This window comes from Rhinoderma darwinii, chromosome 2, assembly GCF_050947455.1.
Source record: "Rhinoderma darwinii isolate aRhiDar2 chromosome 2, aRhiDar2.hap1, whole genome shotgun sequence".
NCBI lineage: Eukaryota > Metazoa > Chordata > Amphibia > Anura > Rhinodermatidae > Rhinoderma > Rhinoderma darwinii.
This window is the reverse complement of record NC_134688.1, coordinates 41751414-41769988: the sequence shown is the minus strand read 5'-3', so window position 1 is coordinate 41769988 and position 18575 is coordinate 41751414. Positions and strand designations below refer to the sequence as shown.

The 18575-nt window shown below is 44.4% G+C and overlaps 1 protein-coding gene across 2 annotated transcripts in view; it reads right to left on the bottom strand.

Moving 5' to 3' along the window:
* The window catches only part of CUL5 (cullin 5), a 74048-nt gene that overhangs the window by 42555 nt on the left and 12918 nt on the right, over positions 1-18575 (bottom strand). The window contains exons 2-7 of one of the 2 annotated variants that reach the window (XM_075851589.1): positions 13066-13175; positions 4424-4523; positions 2878-3054; positions 2584-2725; positions 1479-1624; positions 1308-1388 (exon numbers count right to left, since the gene is read on the bottom strand). In XM_075851589.1, the coding sequence (XP_075707704.1) occupies positions 1308-1388; positions 1479-1624; positions 2584-2725; positions 2878-3054; positions 4424-4523; positions 13066-13175 (756 nt within the window). Of the gene's footprint in view, positions 1-1307; positions 1389-1478; positions 1625-2583; positions 2726-2877; positions 3055-4423; positions 4524-7842; positions 7965-13065; positions 13176-18575 lie in introns of those variants that run through there. The other variant, XM_075851590.1, reaches the window with a different exon arrangement.

The window sequence follows — 18575 nt, the reverse complement described above, 5'->3', positions numbered from 1 at the left end:
TTTATTTGTGTTTCACTTTTTCTAACTTTTACTTCACTATGGGGGCTGCCATTCTTTTTTTCATCCCTGTATGTGTCGATTAACGACACATACAGAGATGGAATACGGCACACACATCCCCATAGAGAATGCGAACGGGAGCCGTTCCATTCACTACAACGTACGCCGTCTGTGTGGGAACGGCGCATGCGCCGCTGCCACACAGTCCAAAAGGAAGGTCTTCGGCCAAGCAAAATTGGGGATCCATTTTCATGTGGACAGAAGCCGCGGCTGAACAGTAAGATGACTACTTCCGGTCGCGGCTTCCGGACACGTGATCAGAAGCAAGTACTAAGAGCGGAGCGAGCGGACGGAGCGGCGGCAGCAGGAGCAGGTAAGTTATGTTTGTGTTTTACTGTGTGATTACCACTGTATCTAATCCTCCTACACTGTACATTCGCTCAAAAAATGGCGGCACACAGTGTAGGAAGTTTGAACATTCAACCCCCTCCTTTCTCCTGGCACTAGCCAGGATAAAGGAGGGGGATTAATTGAGCACACTAGAGCGAGTGTGTCTTCTCCAATTTTGCAGCATAAAGCAATGAGGTTGCTTTACCACGTTGCAATGCTGCAATTTTGGGAATTGCTCCCTCTAGTGACCAGCACATGGAAATGTTATAAATTTAAATCTAATTTATAATATTTCCTGACTTGTGAAAAAATCTAAAAAATTAGAACAATGTGTAAATCATTTTTATACTAAATGTTTAACTAAAAAAAAATAAAAAAAATTCTAGCGACACATTCCCTTTAAATGCACTTTCATTTGTAACTAAAGGTTTAAAGGGTAACTAAACTTCAGACATGTCAAAAGTTTTTAGATCATTGGGGGTCCGGGCACTTTGGCCCCCACCGATCGCTAAAATAAAACAAAGCTGCTCAGGTTAACTCTGACGCTTCTGATCGGCTTTTTGAGGAAATCTGAGCGGTGTGCGGGCTCAATAGAAAGCCTATGAAGAAAGCGGATCTAAAACACGCAGCACAGAACTCACCCGAGCGCTTCTGCGGCTTCCTCTTAGCTATCGGTTTGGGTCTCAGTGCTTGGACCCAGTCGATCAAAACTTCTGACATGTCACAATGAAGTTTTTTAAAAGTTTAGTTACCCTTTAAAAACAAAATTTCTCTAAAACTTTCTCCTCTATTATAAACTTTATATAATGATGAACGCAAACTATAAAAAAAAATAAAAAAAAAGTGTCACTATTTTAAAATCTCTCACTTGCTTTTTCTTTCAAAAAATAGAAATCGAACTATACACGTATACTCACCGCCTGCACAGAGTTACACTCCCGCCTGGTCTCTAAGTAGCGCACTGCTCTTTTCTCTTCCTCTTTAAGTTTAGCATCTGCCTGTTCAGGGTGAAACGACCATTAGAAACTGGAGAAACAATTCGATTGTACACAATTTTTTTATTTTTTTTACCTAATGGGTTCTCTTACATATTTCATGTAGTTCTGTACACCATTTTGCTGCAGGTAGGAAGGGGCTTGGGTCCGGTAAAACCTCTCTGTAGAATCTAAGTAGGCTTTCTCAAAATTATCTCGATAGATCTGGAGTTTGTCTTCTGGATTTGAGCAAAGGTTAACTGCAAAATCAATGCACAAAAAATTACGAGGCCTGTCTGAGGGCAGCATAAAGAAGGGACGGACACGCTGATTTCAGCGGTCTGTCACTTGTATGGTAAATTTAGTTGTTATACTTGAGGCGTGCAGGATGCGATGCAGCGCATGAGTCCAATAATGCTCATATACTCTGCTGCAACTGCCCCCTAGTCTCTGATAGGCATAACTATGTGACAGATCCTCTTTAAATTTGCTCCCCATGCACGGACCTCAGGGGCCACATAGCTTTGTCCATAAGGCTATGTTCACACTGCCATCAGAAGCTTTATTCAGAGCCATTGCCGGCGATGTCAGACTTCATGAGAATAGCGCAGCAAAATGACGAACCCCATGATGGAACCTGACGGACCCCATTGGTATTAACTGTATGCTAAATCTGGCAAAAGGTCAGGGGTTCTGTTCTTTCTGGAAAGCACAATGCAAGAGTGGAAATAGCCTAAGGCTACTGTAAGGACAGAATATACACTTTTTCGTGCATCCCATCTAAAGAGCACAAAACATACAGATTAATAAAACTCAGTTCACTTCACACTTGAGCCTTCCATCGTAGGACCCCCACTGATCAGCAAAATTAACTGAGTCATAATACCAGGCACAGACTCCTGTACGGATGAGCTGCTGCACACATAAACAATCAAGGGGCTGTGGCATTTAGAGGAGTGCCATAGCCCCTTAAATCTGCTGATCGTTAGAGGTCCCAAGGGTCAGACCCCCACCGATCACAAATTGATGGCCTACCCTAAGGATAGACCATTTATGTTGTATAAAGAAAACAACTTTAAATGCCTGTGAAATGTATTTGCAGAATATATCAAAATCTAAAAAAGTCAATAGATCAATCTCAAATGTAAAAAAACAGCTGGAAAGGTTATCAACCACAAAATCTGTTGTAATGCTACTGCAGCTTCCATAAGACACTTACCATAGGATTCTCGAACGCCAATGACTAGTTGGGAATCAAATGCTTCCCCTAATCTCTCGGCATGGACCAGCTTCATTGCACTATCTTGAAGCCGATTTTTAATATTTGAAAATATAGATTCATTCCAGGTATCCAGCATTAGCTGCAAAAGGAAGACAATGCACAAGCAGATTAAAAGGCAACCTACAATAAAAAAATAGAGAATCATGTTCAAGCAAAACAGTTAAACTCTCCGTCACTTGAGACCCTCTCAAATTTGACACAAAACAAAATGAAATATGGAGCGAGGCCTACCTTTCGAACAATACTGTCTTCCACATTTGATTTCTTGTTGCTTCCTTGTTTACCCATTAAAGTGATTTCTAGCTGACAAAAGGGCTTGGGTAAGATGTCGCACTGGGTGAAGAACTTGCGCCATTCTACAATATAAGCTTTAAGTAAAGCAGTGTCATCCTGATGACTCAAAACTCTCTGTAAAGTGAAAGACGAAAAAGGACAAATTCACATTATCCACAAAAATCAGCAGAACATAATCAAATACTCTGGATTATCTCAGATTAAAACCAGTAGACGTATCAAGTTGCGGGTCAATTTCTGGCTAGTTAACAATGAATGAGACGTAACAGAAGAATAACCACAAAGAAGATTATATTTCTAGGCTATTCAGCATGTCTTATCTCAACCAAGTCAGTGGTCCTCATTTTTAACCTTACTTTACCAATGTCCCATCTTGCACTATATAAATAATTTTTTAAGAAGTTTCTTGAGTCCAAGCCTACGTCTCTAACCACCGGCGATCTCTGAGGGAAACTATACATTTCTTCTGCAGTGGCCGTTGCAAAGGGAACGTAGCAATGCATCGACAGCCTGGTTTTCCCAGAGTATGAGCCGCTCTTATATTGTGGGGTCCTAAGAAGGACCCCCTCTATGACATCCATATGCCCTAATGGGGTATATGGACAAGGTTATCTTTATAAAACAACCACTTTAAAAGGGTTTATCCGACCAATGCTTAATTTAACCTGTGGTGGTGCTGCAATGATATTGAACACTTGTTGCCATGTTTCCTCAGAATACAGCTGATCGCGGAGGTTCTCAGCATCAGGGCAATGTACGATCAGCTTATTGTCGGAATACTCTTCACTTTCTCTTTGCATATGAGACGCTCAATGTGAGTCTCATAGGAATGTATAGTGAATGTGACTTTCAGTCAGTCTACACAGCAGATGCTGTAGGAATCGGGCGCGGTCACATGACAACGCTGGCCGGGATCTAAGGGCCTGTTCACATCACCGTTCGCTTTCCGTTCCGGGGTTCCGTCAGAGGTTTCCGTCGGGTGAACCCCCGCAAGGGAAAGTTGAAGCACAGCTTCCGTTTCAGTCACCATTGATCTCAATGGTGACGGAAACATCGCTAATGGTTTCCGTTCGTCACCATTCCGGCAGGTTTCCTGTTTTCCGACTGAATCAATAGCGGAACGGAAATGAACGGTGATGTGAACAGGCCTTTATTTGCCCTACCTTTTAACCGGGTGTACTTTGCAAACTGGGGTGGAGGGGAAGTTACATTCTTTCCCTTGAGGGATTATCTATGGTACCAAGGCCGTTAATATTTGCCAAAACACTCCATGGTTGTATCCCTTGAAACCACCTACATAGGCGAGGCATTTTTAAATAAACAATGCCTCTTGACAAATGTTATAATAGCTTTTACATGCTCTGCTATTGGAGTTTTGTTTATTTATACCAATTTAGAACCATAGAACATTAGTTAGGCTTATAATATGTAGTCCTATAATTGAATTTTAAGTGGGAATAAATGAGAACAATAAATCACTCACAGCTTGAGCTTGCTTGATAAAATCTAGTATATCTTCCTTTAAAGCCTGATGAATTTTTGCTGGACCTTTATCATCCCATAGGCATACCGCATGCACATCCCTGCAACACAAAAAACAAACACTATTAAAACTTAAAATAAAAAAGGGAGGGAACGTAAGAACAGTGTAACTCTTCACAATTTAAGGTGTATTTTCAACGTTACACAGTACGGTTGATAAAAGACACATGTCCATCAAGTTCAACCAAAGGATGGAAAAGGGGAGGGAAACATTTCTACACATAGGAGCTGATATTTTTCTGTTCTAGGAAATTATCTAACCCTTTTTTGCAGCATCTACTGTCCCTGCTGTGACGGCTCCTGCGGTGACTATTCCATAGATTCACAGTTCTCACAGTAAAGAAGACTTGTCACCTCTGCAGGTTGAACCTTTTTTTTCTCCAGACGGAGGGAGTGCCCCCTTGTTTTTTGAGGGGGTTTACATGGAACAGGATTTCATTATATTTTTTGTATGTGCCATTAATGTATATTTATATTAATCATGTCCCCCCTTAGTCGTCTCTTTCCAAGGCTAAATAGGTTTCATTCTTTTAATCTTTCCTCATAACTTAGATTCTCCATGCCCCTTATTAGCTTTGTTGCTCTATTTTACATCCCTGTCCCGCTAGTCCATGCCTCTCAATACACAACAATATCTTGCTGGCCCTTGAAGCAGCTGATTGACATTGCATGCTGTTATTCAGTTTATGATTTACAAGTACACCCAGATCCTTCTTAACAAGTGACTCCCCCAGTATAGCGCCCCCTAGGACATATGATGCATGCAGGTTGTTGGTACCCAGATGCATAACTTTACATTTATCTACATTAAAATTCATTTGCCAACTGGACGCCCAAACATCTTCCATAGTCTGAACTATATTACATAGCTTGGTGTCATCTGCAAAAATAGAAATAGTGCTATTAATCCCATCCTCTATATCATTAATAAATAAGTTGAATAATAGTGGTCCCAGCACTGAACCCTGGGGTACACCACTTATAACCGGTGACCATTCAGAGAAGGAATCATTGACCACAACTCTCTGGATTCGGTCCTTGAGCCAATTCTCAATCCAATTACAAACTATACTTTCTAAACCTATAGTCCTTAATTTACCCATTAGACGTCTATGAGGGACAGTGTCAAATGCCTTTGCAAAGTCCAAAAACACTGGCGCATGCTAATAGGCACATGCCCAGGGCAGACCTGGGGACCTTTATCAGGCCCCCGGCTGCAATGACACACCATCGGAGGCCTGCGATTTCATTTGCGGGCCGCCGATGGGTAACAGAGGGAGCTCACTCTCTCTGCAAATGACTTAAATGCTGCGGTCGGTAATGACTGCAGCATTTAACGGGTTAAACGGCCGCGACCAAAGTAAATTTCGATCATGGCCAGTAGAGCAGGAGCCCGGCTGTCATTAGACAGCGAAGCCCCGGCTCCAGCCTGCACGGGACACCCAGGCAGGGCTTAGACTGGGCCGCCATGAAAAGCCTAAGACCCCTTAGTGACCGCCGTGAAAAGGCGTATTGGTAGTCACTAAGGGGTTAATTAAAGTTAAAGGGCAGATTTACTTTTGCAATGATTTTTTGTGCAAAAAGTTTTTTTATTTTGTGTTTACAGCTCCTATGCAAACTTTTCTTCTCTATGGTGTCTCCCTTGTCCCGTTTGCAAGTAGGGGACAGATGAAAGGAAGTATAACTGCAGGCTTAGAATCCAGAGGTTTTTTTTTTAAGTCTATAACCATGGAGACACATAGTACTGTACTATCTGCAAAACAGGATTTTTATTACGACCGTAAAATCCCTTTCTTGTCACTTCATTGGGGACACAGATGCACTTGGGTATAGGCTGTTGCCAAAAAAGTTAGCTCCTCCTACCAGGCTATACCCCTCCTGCCGACGCTGAGCCAACCAGTTTGCATAGAATCAGTAAGAAAAGATAAACATATAAACAGCCATGAAAACCATATGAGAATTAGGAGGAAGAAACACACTCTGGAGAAAAACGGTCGGAACACCTAAAAAGAAAAAGACATTGGGTGTCTAATATGTTCCCCAATGAACGTTGACAAGCAAAGGATTTTACAGTAAGTAATAAAAAAAGAATTTGGTTTTCCCATCTGTGTCTTGAAGACACAGAAGGCATTTGTTTATCCCAAAGCAGTCCCTAGGGGTGGGGAAAAGAAATAAAAATAACCGAGTGGTCTAATGCAGCGCCACTTGCCAAACTGTACGACCGAAAGGATGGACTCTGTAGAGTTTTGAGAAGTTGTGGAGGGAAGACCATTTAGTAGCCTTGCAGACCTGAAGAGCCACGGGTCTATGATGAGTCGCCCACGAGGGACCCACCACTCTGGTGGAGTGGGCCATTACACGTAAGTGAGGCTGGCTACTTGCCCTTAACCTGATAAACCTTGCCAATAGCAGACGGAATCTATCTGAATATGGTGGTCATGGATGCTGCAGGACCCTGTCTAGGGCCTTCCGGGATAACAAAGAGGGAATCTGAGCAGCGAATAGAAGAAGTATACGCAAGTTAAATTCTCAATGCACAGACAACGTCCAGATTATGGAGAGACTGCTCCATGGGTGGTTAGGGGCAGAAGGAGGGGAAAAAAATATCCTCATTCAGGTGAAAGGCTGAAATCACCTTAGGCAGAAAGGTAGGGACAGGACGGAGAACCACCGTGTTCTGATGTATCACCATGAATGGGGAACGACTTAGAGAGGTAAGCCAATTTGGACACGCACTTAATGGAGACGACTGCCACCAAAAATGATACCTTCCCCGACAGGAGGCAGAGACAAATGTTGTTTAATGGCTCAAATGGAGTGGACAGCAGTACATCCAGGATGAGATTGAGGTTCCAGGGAAGCTGACGGTAAGGGGGTACAGCATATGCCACCCCTTGCAGAAAGGTACCTACAGCAGACTTGGCTGCTAACAGGCTTGAAACCTGACCTTTCAAAGAGCTCTCCTCGATCCAGATATCCACTTCTGGGATGGTAAATGCTGAGAGAGCTGGAACGTGAGTTTCCGTCCACTTCAGTATGCTGGTTGTTTCGGACAGGATCCCACCTTGGTGGTTCAGGTAAGAAACCAGTGTTTTGTGGTCTGTCTAAATTCTGATGGGTAACCTGATAGGTGGTGTTCAACGATGGAGGTAGAGAAGAATCATCCCTTGCCAGAACATGGATCAGAAGGATGGACTTAAGAGGGGCCATTAGTCCTGAACGGTCACATTTGAGAAGACTCCTCCCTACCCATGGAGACTGGCGTCCGACGTCAGGACCAACCACCTGAGTGGATGAAAGGAGCGGCCATGTGAGACCTTGGAGAAGAGGAGCCACCACTAAAGAGAATGGCATACTTACAGAGCAAGAAGAATCAGTTGGTCCCGCATCTTGTCACATTGGGAGAGAATGGGTCTTTGCAGTGTGGAACTGGGCGACTAAAACCATAGTGGCAGATTGACACCAGAGTGTGTCCTCGAAGAGACTGCTGTTGCAGAGAGAGGAGCTTGTCCTGCGAAAGAAGAATTCTGTCCCGAGCTGTGAAGAAACACAAACAGAAAGAGGAGTTTGTTGAGAGGGGGAGAGCAAGAACGTTAATGATTCAACCAAAGCGGGCCAATTTGTCAAGAGTTATCTGGAGACTGTCCAGATGGGTGCCTTGATCATGATGTTGTCCAGATATGGAATGGATGCTACACCATTAAGAAAGCTCTATCACGAAGGAGAGCATCTTTATGAATAGTTGTAGAGTTATTGTTAGACCAATTGGGAGTGCCACAAACTCGTAATAGCAAGATTGGTACACAAAATGAAGAAAACTCAGTGGGAAAAACAGGTAGGATTGTTAGGGTATAAATCCTGGATATCCATTGACGGAAATACCCCCTGCTTCATGGATGCACAGACATTCTATCCGGAATCAACAAAGCCTGACATACCAGTTGAGGCGCTTCAAGTCCAGAATAGGGCGCACAGTTTCATCCTTCTTGAGAATGACAAACAGGTTTGAATAAATCCAGCGAAAACATTTCTGTGGAGGCACCGGAACAATCTCTACCTTGGAGGGGAGAGACTGAAAGACAAGAAAAAAGGCAGAAGTCCTGAAGGGAACACGGTACTGATGGGAAGAAACGATTTAGGGGAAGAAAATAAAATATCTTGTTGTCCTTAAAGACTGCCTCGCGTACCCAGGCGTATGAAACATGGGAGAGTCAGACGTCCTAATAAAGAATGAGATAAGGGGGGAGGAAATGGGGGTCATTTTCATGCAGAGTAGGTTCTGCCAGGAGCAGGTTTGGATGGCTAGGGTGCCAGGAAGGGTTCAGTTTAAAGAAAGGGTACGACTTCTGGTCCTGCGGGTTCGGCTTCCTGGAAAATTGGGTGCAGGCTACAAAAACATTGAAATGACAGAAGTTGAGCAACTCCCTTCCTAGCTGGACCAGTACAACGAGTTTTGCTTTGTGAAAAATCTGAACTCTTACCACAAAAAGACGAGAGCCAGAGAAAGCTGTTAGGTATCTCTTAGAGGCTGCATCCGCAGACCAAAACTTAAGCCAGAGGATGCCGCCAATAGCCAGAGAGAGGGCCTTAGAACGCTAGTTACCTGGCCGCATCCAGCAAAGCTTCATAGAGGTACTTTCTAGCATGCGAAAGCTGGTGGGCAAGATCTGACAATTATTTGGGAGGAGTGCCAAAAGGTATGGCCCGGGGAAGTTATCTAGCCCATTCAGTAGCGACTCTAGTCACCCAAGCAAAGATCGGTTTTAAGGCCGAACCAGCTGCTGCCTCAAAAGGAGGATTTCGCAGAGTATTGTCTCCTGCCATCGTGGCGATTTTAGAAGGAGGTCACATCTAGGAAAGGTAGTATTCTTAGTCAGACAAGAAACCGGGGTCAGGGAAGGGATTCATTACATCCAAATGCATAGACTTTGAAAAAAATGCCTGTCTGGAAATTTCTACCCATTGGAGAGAACAACATCTTTTAGGTTAACACCGGGGATGGGGAAAGAAGAACCCCTCTTGGGTGGAGGAAGGTTTACAATCCTTTACCTTCAAGGTTTCCCGGACAGGCATGATGAGGCAGTCTACCATGGATGAAGGGTAAGACGTTTGTTCTGCGTCCAGATCAGACTCAAAGGCCTCACCCTTGGAGCAATCTTCATCTCGGAAGAAACGTCGGAACGTGCTCCTGGAGGGGAGATAGAGGTAGCAAGAGACACTGTGGCATGGCATGAATAGGAAGATCTAGCCCATTTGTGGGGTCTTCTGTACAGTGGATCTGCAGAGGAGGAAGCCCCGCAGTTGGAGCAACCACGGCCGAACATGCCCAGCATGGACTGGCTTACTTTGGTAAGGTCAGACACTTCGAGTGCACAAACAGGCTGTCTCAGTCCCTGGCTGAGCAGTGGGCCCCCAACAGGATGTCTCGCTCCCAGAAGTGCAGAGGGATTGAGATTGGCGCCACTTAAACTTAATATTACAGTGGGAAGCGGAAAGGAGGACGACAAAGATTCCCGGCAAGCTGGGTAGCCAATGAGAAGGGAAGGAAATTGCACGCTGCTATCTGATAGGAGTCCTACTGTGAAGCCACACCCCCTGATGGAAAGTGAAAAAAAAAAGAAAAAAAAAAAAGAAGAGGCCTTGCAAGTGCACAAGCTGGGGGATACATTTATGGAGACAGTGATCATGCTATGGGAATCGGAGGATACCAAGGGGGTCGATGCCGAAGTGGTCAGTGCCAATAAAATAAACAGCCCCCTGTGATACGGTGCCTGAGTGACAGCAGACCATGGAGCATGACTAGCAGCAGCCCGGAGGAAGACACGGCTCAAGAACAAGGACAGGGCTTAATGCATAGCGAGAAAAAGACAGGTTCATACTGGAAACAATCCCCAAAGAAAATAGCGTGCGCGTGTGTGTGGGGTTGGTTTTTATATACTCACCTCCAATTCTCACCATGTCTTGAAGAAACCCCTCATGTTCGGCTCACGGGAGTCCAGCAGGATCACCCCTTCGGCGTGCCTTCCCCCTTTGAAAAGGGAGCTGACTGGAACTGCACGTGATCCCATGGCTGGAAACAGGGGAGTAGGACTTCCACTGTGCCATTTAGTCTTCTTGGAGTTAAGGCAGAGAACAGTGAAGTTAGACCGTACTGTTCTCTGTCCTCGTAATGGGATAACAGGGTGATCAAGTTGACCCTGTATTCCCAACCTAAACGGAAAAAAAAGAAAGAAAAAAATGGTAGATGGACCCGCCTTTTACCGAAATTGGTTAGCTTAGTGTCTGCAGGAGGGCCATAGCCTGGTAAGAGGAGCGAACTCTTTTTTTTTTTTTTTTTTTTACTCCGTGTGTGCCTCCCAGTGGCACCAACCCATACTCTAGGTCTTCGGTATCCTCGAATGACATGGACGAGAACGTTTTTTTTTTTTATTTCAGAAGCAGATCTCACCCTTTGCATGGCAGATTTCTTTATATCAGAGAATGTTTTCTAGGACAACATAACATTACTGTGCACAAATTAGAGAGATTAGAACATTCCTTAAGAATAAGGATTATCTTGCTGAAGAAAAACTTGAAAAATTATTTGTATTGTGAGAAAAGTTTAAAGCGACTGCTTTGCGTTAGGCTCTGTTCACATATAACGCTGAGAAGCACAATAAAACCCAAGTTTAATACCAGCGTGTTTTTAATGCAGTTTTAATGTGCTCCTTATTTACTTTCAAAAACATTTTAAAAACCACGTGTTTTACATCGAATTTTGCGATGCGGTTTTTGGCCCTGCGGCTATTACAAGTAAAGTACATGGTTTTAATGCAGATTTAAAATCGCGTTTTCAAAGCAATTAAGAAGCACATAATAACTGCTATAAAAACGCTAAACCCCCCCCCCCCCCAAAAAAAAACGCCTTTGAAAACAAGCCTTATAACATCAGTTGTCAATCACAGCTGTCCTCCCACAAGTGATCACGCAGGTACAGGATTAAAAAGTATAGGGATCTGCTCCCCATCTGTGATCATGAAGGTGTGGAAAATGGTTAACAAGTGCAGATCGTGCTCACAATGTTAGTTCAAACCCGTGATATAGAAATCCTATTACATGAACTGAACTTTGTGTCACAGGATAACAGAAGAGATACACAGTCGAGTCACATTATTATGACCACCTCTTATTTTTGACGTCGGCAGCGCGTAGCCCACGAAGGAAGTGATGTGCCGTGGGCTTGGTGGGTATATAAGGGGTGTGATAGGCTGTCTGAACACATCACTCATTGTTGCCATGCGTAAATGGGGCGATCAGAGTTGCAGAAAGGGATGATTATTGGCTTTCGGGCCAAGGGTGTCAGTATTTCTCATACAGCGCAGTTTGTGAACTGCTCACGTGCTGCTGTGGTGAAAGTGTAGTGAGTGGCCAAATGGCACCAGTGGGAATAACCGAGGTGGAAACTGCGGAGCATCCCGTGCCATTGATGTGAGGGGTGAACGTCGGCTACAAAGGTGCACGAAAGCCGAACAAAACCCTACAGTGGAGCAGCTCACCATGAAAAACAACCAGGGGCTACCAGACGTGTGTCTAACACAACAATTCAGTGAAACCTACTGCGTATGGGGCTCCGAAGCAGAGGGATGGTCACTACTCCTATGCTAACAAAGGTGCATCAGAAAAAAAGGCTTACATTTTCACGGCAGTATCGGAATTGGACCACCGACGATTGGCATAGGGTTGCCTTCTCTGATAAGTTACGTTTTCTGCTTCATTGACCGGATGGCCATTGGTGTGTCAGGCGAGAAACAGAGAACAAACACCCTGCAGCCATTGCTGGAAGAACACAAGCTGGTGGCGGCAGTGTTATGGTCTGGAGAATTTTTTCATGGCATTCTCTGGCCCACTCATCCATATGGCAGCCACTGAACCGATTTGTGTATGAATCCATCGTTGCAGATCACCTCCACCTATACATGCTGTTTGTCTTCCCTGGGGCAGATAGAATCTTCCAGCAAGACAATGCGACATGTCACACGGCTAGAAATGTCCGACAGTGGTTGGAAGAGCACGACTAAGACGTCCAAGTACTTCTCTAGCCCCCTAATTCGCAAGACTTTAACCCAATTGAGCATCTGTGGGACCTCGATGGTCTTGTTCGCTCTATGGATCCTCCTCCACGCACCTTCCAGAAAATGTGGGACGTACTGCAGTCAGCGGCTCCAGATACCGGAGACCAGCACCTTATGGAGTCACCCCCAGCCCGTCTAGCTGCTGTCCGTGCTGCACACGCCGGTTACTCTGGATATTAGACGGTGGTCATAATAATGTGACTTGTCTGTGTATAACCAAACTTCCACCCACAATGGTGACAATGAGAACACCTTTCTCCATACATAAAAAGGTATTTTTTTCAGCTTCCTTTTTCACTGTTATTCATTTTTTCTTTTCTATTGCAGAAAAATGTAATATGGAAATATTAGAAACATCTGTTAAATTCCCCAGAAACGTTTGACATTTCAGGAAGTGTTTTACCTTTAAGCGTAACGCTCTAAACATGCAATATGTGTAATTAATAGGGCTGCAACGACTCGGGATACTTACGAGAACAGATCAAACCACTGCTGCTTTGTTACAGACTCTTGACGTAAAAGCTTCAAAACTATAGGTCGCATGAAATCCCATTTGTCCTCAAACTGAAGGGAACCTTTATTCTGAAAAATAAAACACACGCACATAGATAAAATCAGTTCAGGTCTGCTAGGATTGGACTATGTGTTTTTAACCCCTTGGCACCACAGGTATTTTGGGCCTTGAGGACACAGCTTTTCTCTTTTTTTAATTTACATTTTTGTATCACTGCATCCTGAGAACTGGAACTTTAATTTTTCTGTCGACATAGCTGTTAGAGGGCTTGTTTTGGCGGGACGAGTTGTATTTTTTCATGGCACCATTTTAGGGTGCATATAATGTATTAAAAAACTTTTATAAAAGGGGTTGTCTCAAGACAGAAATTTATGGCATATCCCCAGGATAAAATGTCTGATAGATGCGGGTACCAACTTTCCCCCAATGTCCCATGACCCCACATCCCACCTGGCAAGGCAGCAAAACCATGCAAAAAACAAAAAGGGATTCCGGAAAGGGTCTAGCTCGATGAGCTACGCTGTTGCCATAATCTCGTCCTCCTCTGCACTGATCCTCCGACGGTCAGTCCCATAGACTTTGAAAAGAGTGGTACCGTGCATGGCCGGCCTCCGCTCAATTCACACTCCTCCTGCGGCTGAGGGAAATATGGAACTGGGGTCCAAAGCTCTGTCAATCAGTGGGAGTCCCAGTGGATGGAACATCACCAATTCAGCATTTTACACCTATCCAGTGGATAGGTGTAGAGTGCTGGAGGCTGGAATACCCCTTTAAAACAAAACGTTAAGAAAAATTATTGAAGGGCTGTTTCAAGACAACCCCGGTTCGTATGCCCTATTTGGGCATATAGAAATCATGGAGGCGGTCTCCCGTTCGGAACCTCCCCTTCTATGAGCCGGAAGGGAGAGCCACACTGAAATTTGAGTGACCAGCATGTAATGCTAAATTTTCCCTGCAGCGGAAGCATGTGGCTGACCATGGTCTCCTCCCCCCCCCCCCCCCCCCGGCGATAACCAATTCTTAACTTCCTGCCGCCATCTTTATGATACAGCCCTTTTAAGCCTTAACTAGAAGAGGCTTGTGTCATTCAGAATTCGATAGAGAAAACCTCTGTACGCCTCGGTACGAATTAGAGGCATACGGAGGTACATTATACTTTAGTGACAATTGTAATCTGTTTACGTTTTAGGGGGGTTAAATACTTTTGCATAGTATTGTATATTAGTGGACGTAGCATATTTTAGGCCCTGTTCCCACAGTGCAGATTTGCCACAGATTTTGCCAGTATTTTTCAAGCCAAAACCAGCAAGGCAACCTAAACAGAATATATAAAAAGAAAAGCCTTAGGCGGGATTCACACGACCGGGTCGCGTCCGAGCCCGAGTGCCGGCCGGTAAAATCGGCCATTCTGCCCGGCCGGTTTGCATAAAGTTATGCATCCGTGCCGGGCCGGGCAGATCCGGACAGTGACATCAGCGGCAACTCCTGAAGGGGAATCCCCATGTGTTCGGGGATTCCGCTTCAGGAGTTTCCCCTGATGTCACTGCCCACATATGGACAGAGACATCAAGCGCTCTGTCCAGGAGCGGAATCCCCGAACACACGGGGATTCCGCTCCTTCAAGGAGCTAAAGTGCGGCTAGCACATAGCAGAGCGGGGAGATACCTCCCCGCTCTGCTATAGTGGCGTCGCTACAGTAGTAGTAGCAGCCGCAGCAGCTGCTGCAGCTGCTAGCGGCGCCATCAAAGGTGTCGCCGGGCCAGGGCGCTTTTAAAACAAGCAGGAGAAGGGAGCCAGCGCAGCGCTCCCTTCCACCTGCTGTACACCCCGGCCCTGCCACACCGTGTACAGCGATGCCATTCGTCAGAATGGCATCAACTCCTCCTCCTCACATGCACTCTGCGCTGTGAGGAGGAGGAGATAGAGCGCAAGAGCCGGAAAACCCGGCCGTCACTCGGGACACATCCCGGTGATGGCCAGGTATTACCCGGCCCCATAGACTTCTATGGGAGCCGGGCGGCCGGGTACCCGGGCGAAAATAGAGCATGTCCTATTTTTTGACGGGCGGTTTTCCCGGCCGTCAAAAAAATCGGTCGTGTGAATAGCCCCATTAGGGGTCTATTATTCCTAATGCAGCCGGGTGCCGGCCGATTTATGAACGGCCGGCACCCGGCCGGGAAACCCTTAGGGCTTTAACACGTAGCGGAATTGCAAACGGAAAATACGCAGCAGAATACAGTAGCAACAAAGTGGGGGAGATTTAACAAATCTCATCCACACGATGCGTAAATATTCAGAGCAGAAACTCACCTGTGGTGCGTATTTTTCGGACCGCAACATGTCAATTCCTGCTGCAGAAAGTGGACTGAATTGCTGCGTTTTTCAGAGATGTCGTCACCATCTCCAAGCACTGAGTAAAACGCAGCAAAATACGCATCATGTTCTGCAGTCAAAAATGCAGTAAATGGTGCGTTTTTTGCCGCAGCGGAAAGTCTGATACTTCAACGGAATTGCTGCAGAAAATTTCTGCAGCAATTCTGTTACATGTGGACAAGCCCTAAGGGTACGTTCACACGGCTTATTTTCGGCTGTTTTTGGGGCCGCAAAGTCGGAAGCAGAACGCCTCCAAACATCTGCACATTGATTTCAATGGGAAAAACGGCGTTCTCTTCCAAAGGGGCGTTTTTTATACGCGGCCGTTTTGAAAAACGGCTGTGAAAAAGAAGTGCAAGTGACTTCTACAGCCAGTTTTCATTTTTTCTATAGAGAAAAAAAAGCTCCAAAAATGGCCGTAAAAAACACCACGAAAAACGCTAGTTGCTTAAAAAACGGCTGAAAATCAGGGGCTGTTTTCCCTTGAAAACTGCTCCATATTTTCAGCCGTATTTTGTTAAGCGTGTGAACATACCCTTATAGGTCTGCTCTCATGGATTAAATTCTTTTTTTTGGCTTAAAAAATGCATGCAAAATCTGTGGCGTATCCTGCCTGTGGGAACGCACCCTTAGGACGCAGCCACTCGATTTAGTTTCCATAATCTCATTTCAAGTGCTAAAAGGTTGTTTTTTTTTCTTGAACGTAGCTGTATAACGCCCCATGTTATATTTTGGGATACATTTTAGGTCATTCACGGTGTGGTATAAAGTGTCAACTTAATTCCAGGTTTTGTTATGATAACAGCGATACCAAACATGTATAGTTTTTAGGTAATGCTTTCGTTAAAACTGTATTTTATTATACAATGAAGATAACCTCTGTCCATTTGCCCAATATGCACCAGGACCACCCTCTATAAGCCAGAATGGAAAGCGGCTCCCGATATGGAAAGCTTTGCTCAAATTTATAGCGAGATGCGGTTTCCAGAGCGGATCGATGGGGGTTAGAGAAGCCCAACCTGCAGCGATCAGTTGATCGCCCAGTTGGCTACTATACAAAAAAGAGACAACCCATTTCAAGAGGTATTAAAGGGTAACTAAACTTTAAAAAAAAATTCTGACATGTCATGAGATGTCAGAAGTTTTTATCGGTGGGGGTCCGAGCACTGAGACTCCCACCAACCCCCAAAACGAAGCGGCAGAAGCGCTCGTGTTAACGCTATGCTGCTTAGTTTCTTTCTTTTTTATCAACATGTTTTTATTGTAAATATTATCTAACTTTTTTACAACTAGGCATGGAATTCCACATCAAACAAAAACAGAACAGGAGGGAAAGGGGAAAAAAATAAAATAAAAAAGGGTGGGGAGGATGCAAGAGTTCAGACTCTTTCTGAACTCTTGCATCCTCCCCACCCTTTTTTTTTTTTTATTATAAAGTCTCTAGGTCATTTAGGGGTTATTCCGATGGGAGGGCTCCAGGGAGCAGGTCATCCAGGGTGACTCCAAATAGGGATCTTGTAGAAATATAGAAGGGGGTGGTGTCCGCTTACTCTCAATGTACAGAATTCCAGACGATTGGGCTGCAGTTGTGTATGAAAGGCTGGTGTTTAGCGGTAACAAGGAGACATCTGGACCCAGCCAGGTCTGCAGGATAGTTTTTCGGGCAGTAGCGGAAATGCAGAAAATGAGCCTCTTGTAGAGCCGGGGGGAGTGAAGTCAGGCAGGTGACAAAAGACTGGGGGTTAGGGGAATCTGTTGCTTAGTATGTGGGTTCCTGCTTTTTTTTCGATTGTTTTTTCTCGGAAATCCGTGCAGCTGGTGTACAGGCCTATAGGCTTTCAATTGAGCCCGTATACCAACTGCTCGGCTTTCCGAGAAAAGCCAATCAGAAACTAAGCAGCACAGCGCTCACTCGAGCGCTGCTGCTGCTTCATTTAAGCGATCGGTGGGGGTCTCAGTGCTCTGACCCCCACCGATCTGATCAAAACTTCTGACATGTCACTATGACATGTAAGAAGTTTTTTTGAAAGATTAGTTACCCTTTAAGGTTTCAACAAGTAAATGTTATTCTTTGTAAAATTAAGGTTAAGTTCACACGGAGTTTTGACACATTTTTTGACGAGGAAACCGCGTCGGAAAACGCGCCAAAAAACTGCCGAAAATGAGAGAGCGTATTTCGCTGCGTTTTTTGCCCGGCGTGCCGGCAGAGCATAATCCAAACGGAATTTTGAGACAGATTTTCTGCCCGCAAAAAACGGTGTGAACCCAGCCTTAAAGTTATACAGTACTCCAATATACTGTCAATTCCTCTGGTTTTTTAGATCTCTGCTTGAAGTCATTCAATACTACACTTGTTTAATTCTAGTAGATAAAAATCCGTCCTGGTCATGTGATGGACACACAGCGGCACAGCTCGGATACCTGCAGTGGACGGCGCGCTTTACATTAGCATTCGGATGTCCTGTCAAGCCTTCAATCTGCAGCGATTTTCTTAAATCAATAATACTGAAACCGCTGGCGATCGTGTGAACAGAACATCACATCACATGACCAGGACACATTTTTAAATCGACTGGAAGTAAACAATGAAGATGTCTATTGAATGACAGCAAGCAGAGATTTTAAAACGGTGAGGAATTGTTACAAAAAGCAGATTGGAAAGTTGTATTTATTCCACAATGAATTTGCTGAACCCATAATAACCCTTTTAAGATTCATTTACACTGGAAAAAGACCTTTAACCCCTTAAGGACACAGCCTGTTTTGGCCTTAAGGACACAGCCTATTTTTTCAAATCTGACATGTGTTACTTTATGTTGTAATAACTCCGGAATGCTTTTACCTAGCCAAGCGATTCTGAGATTGTTTTCTCGTGACACATTGGACTTTATGATACTGAAAAAATTTTGTCGTTAAATTCAATATTTATTTGTAAAAAACACCAAATTTAGAGAAAATTTGCAAAAATCTGCATTTTTCTAAATTGTAATGTATCTGCTTGTAAAACAGATAGTTATACCACACAAAATAGTTACTAGTTAACATTTCCTATATGTCTACTTTATGTTTGCATTGTTTTTTGAACGTGCTTTTAT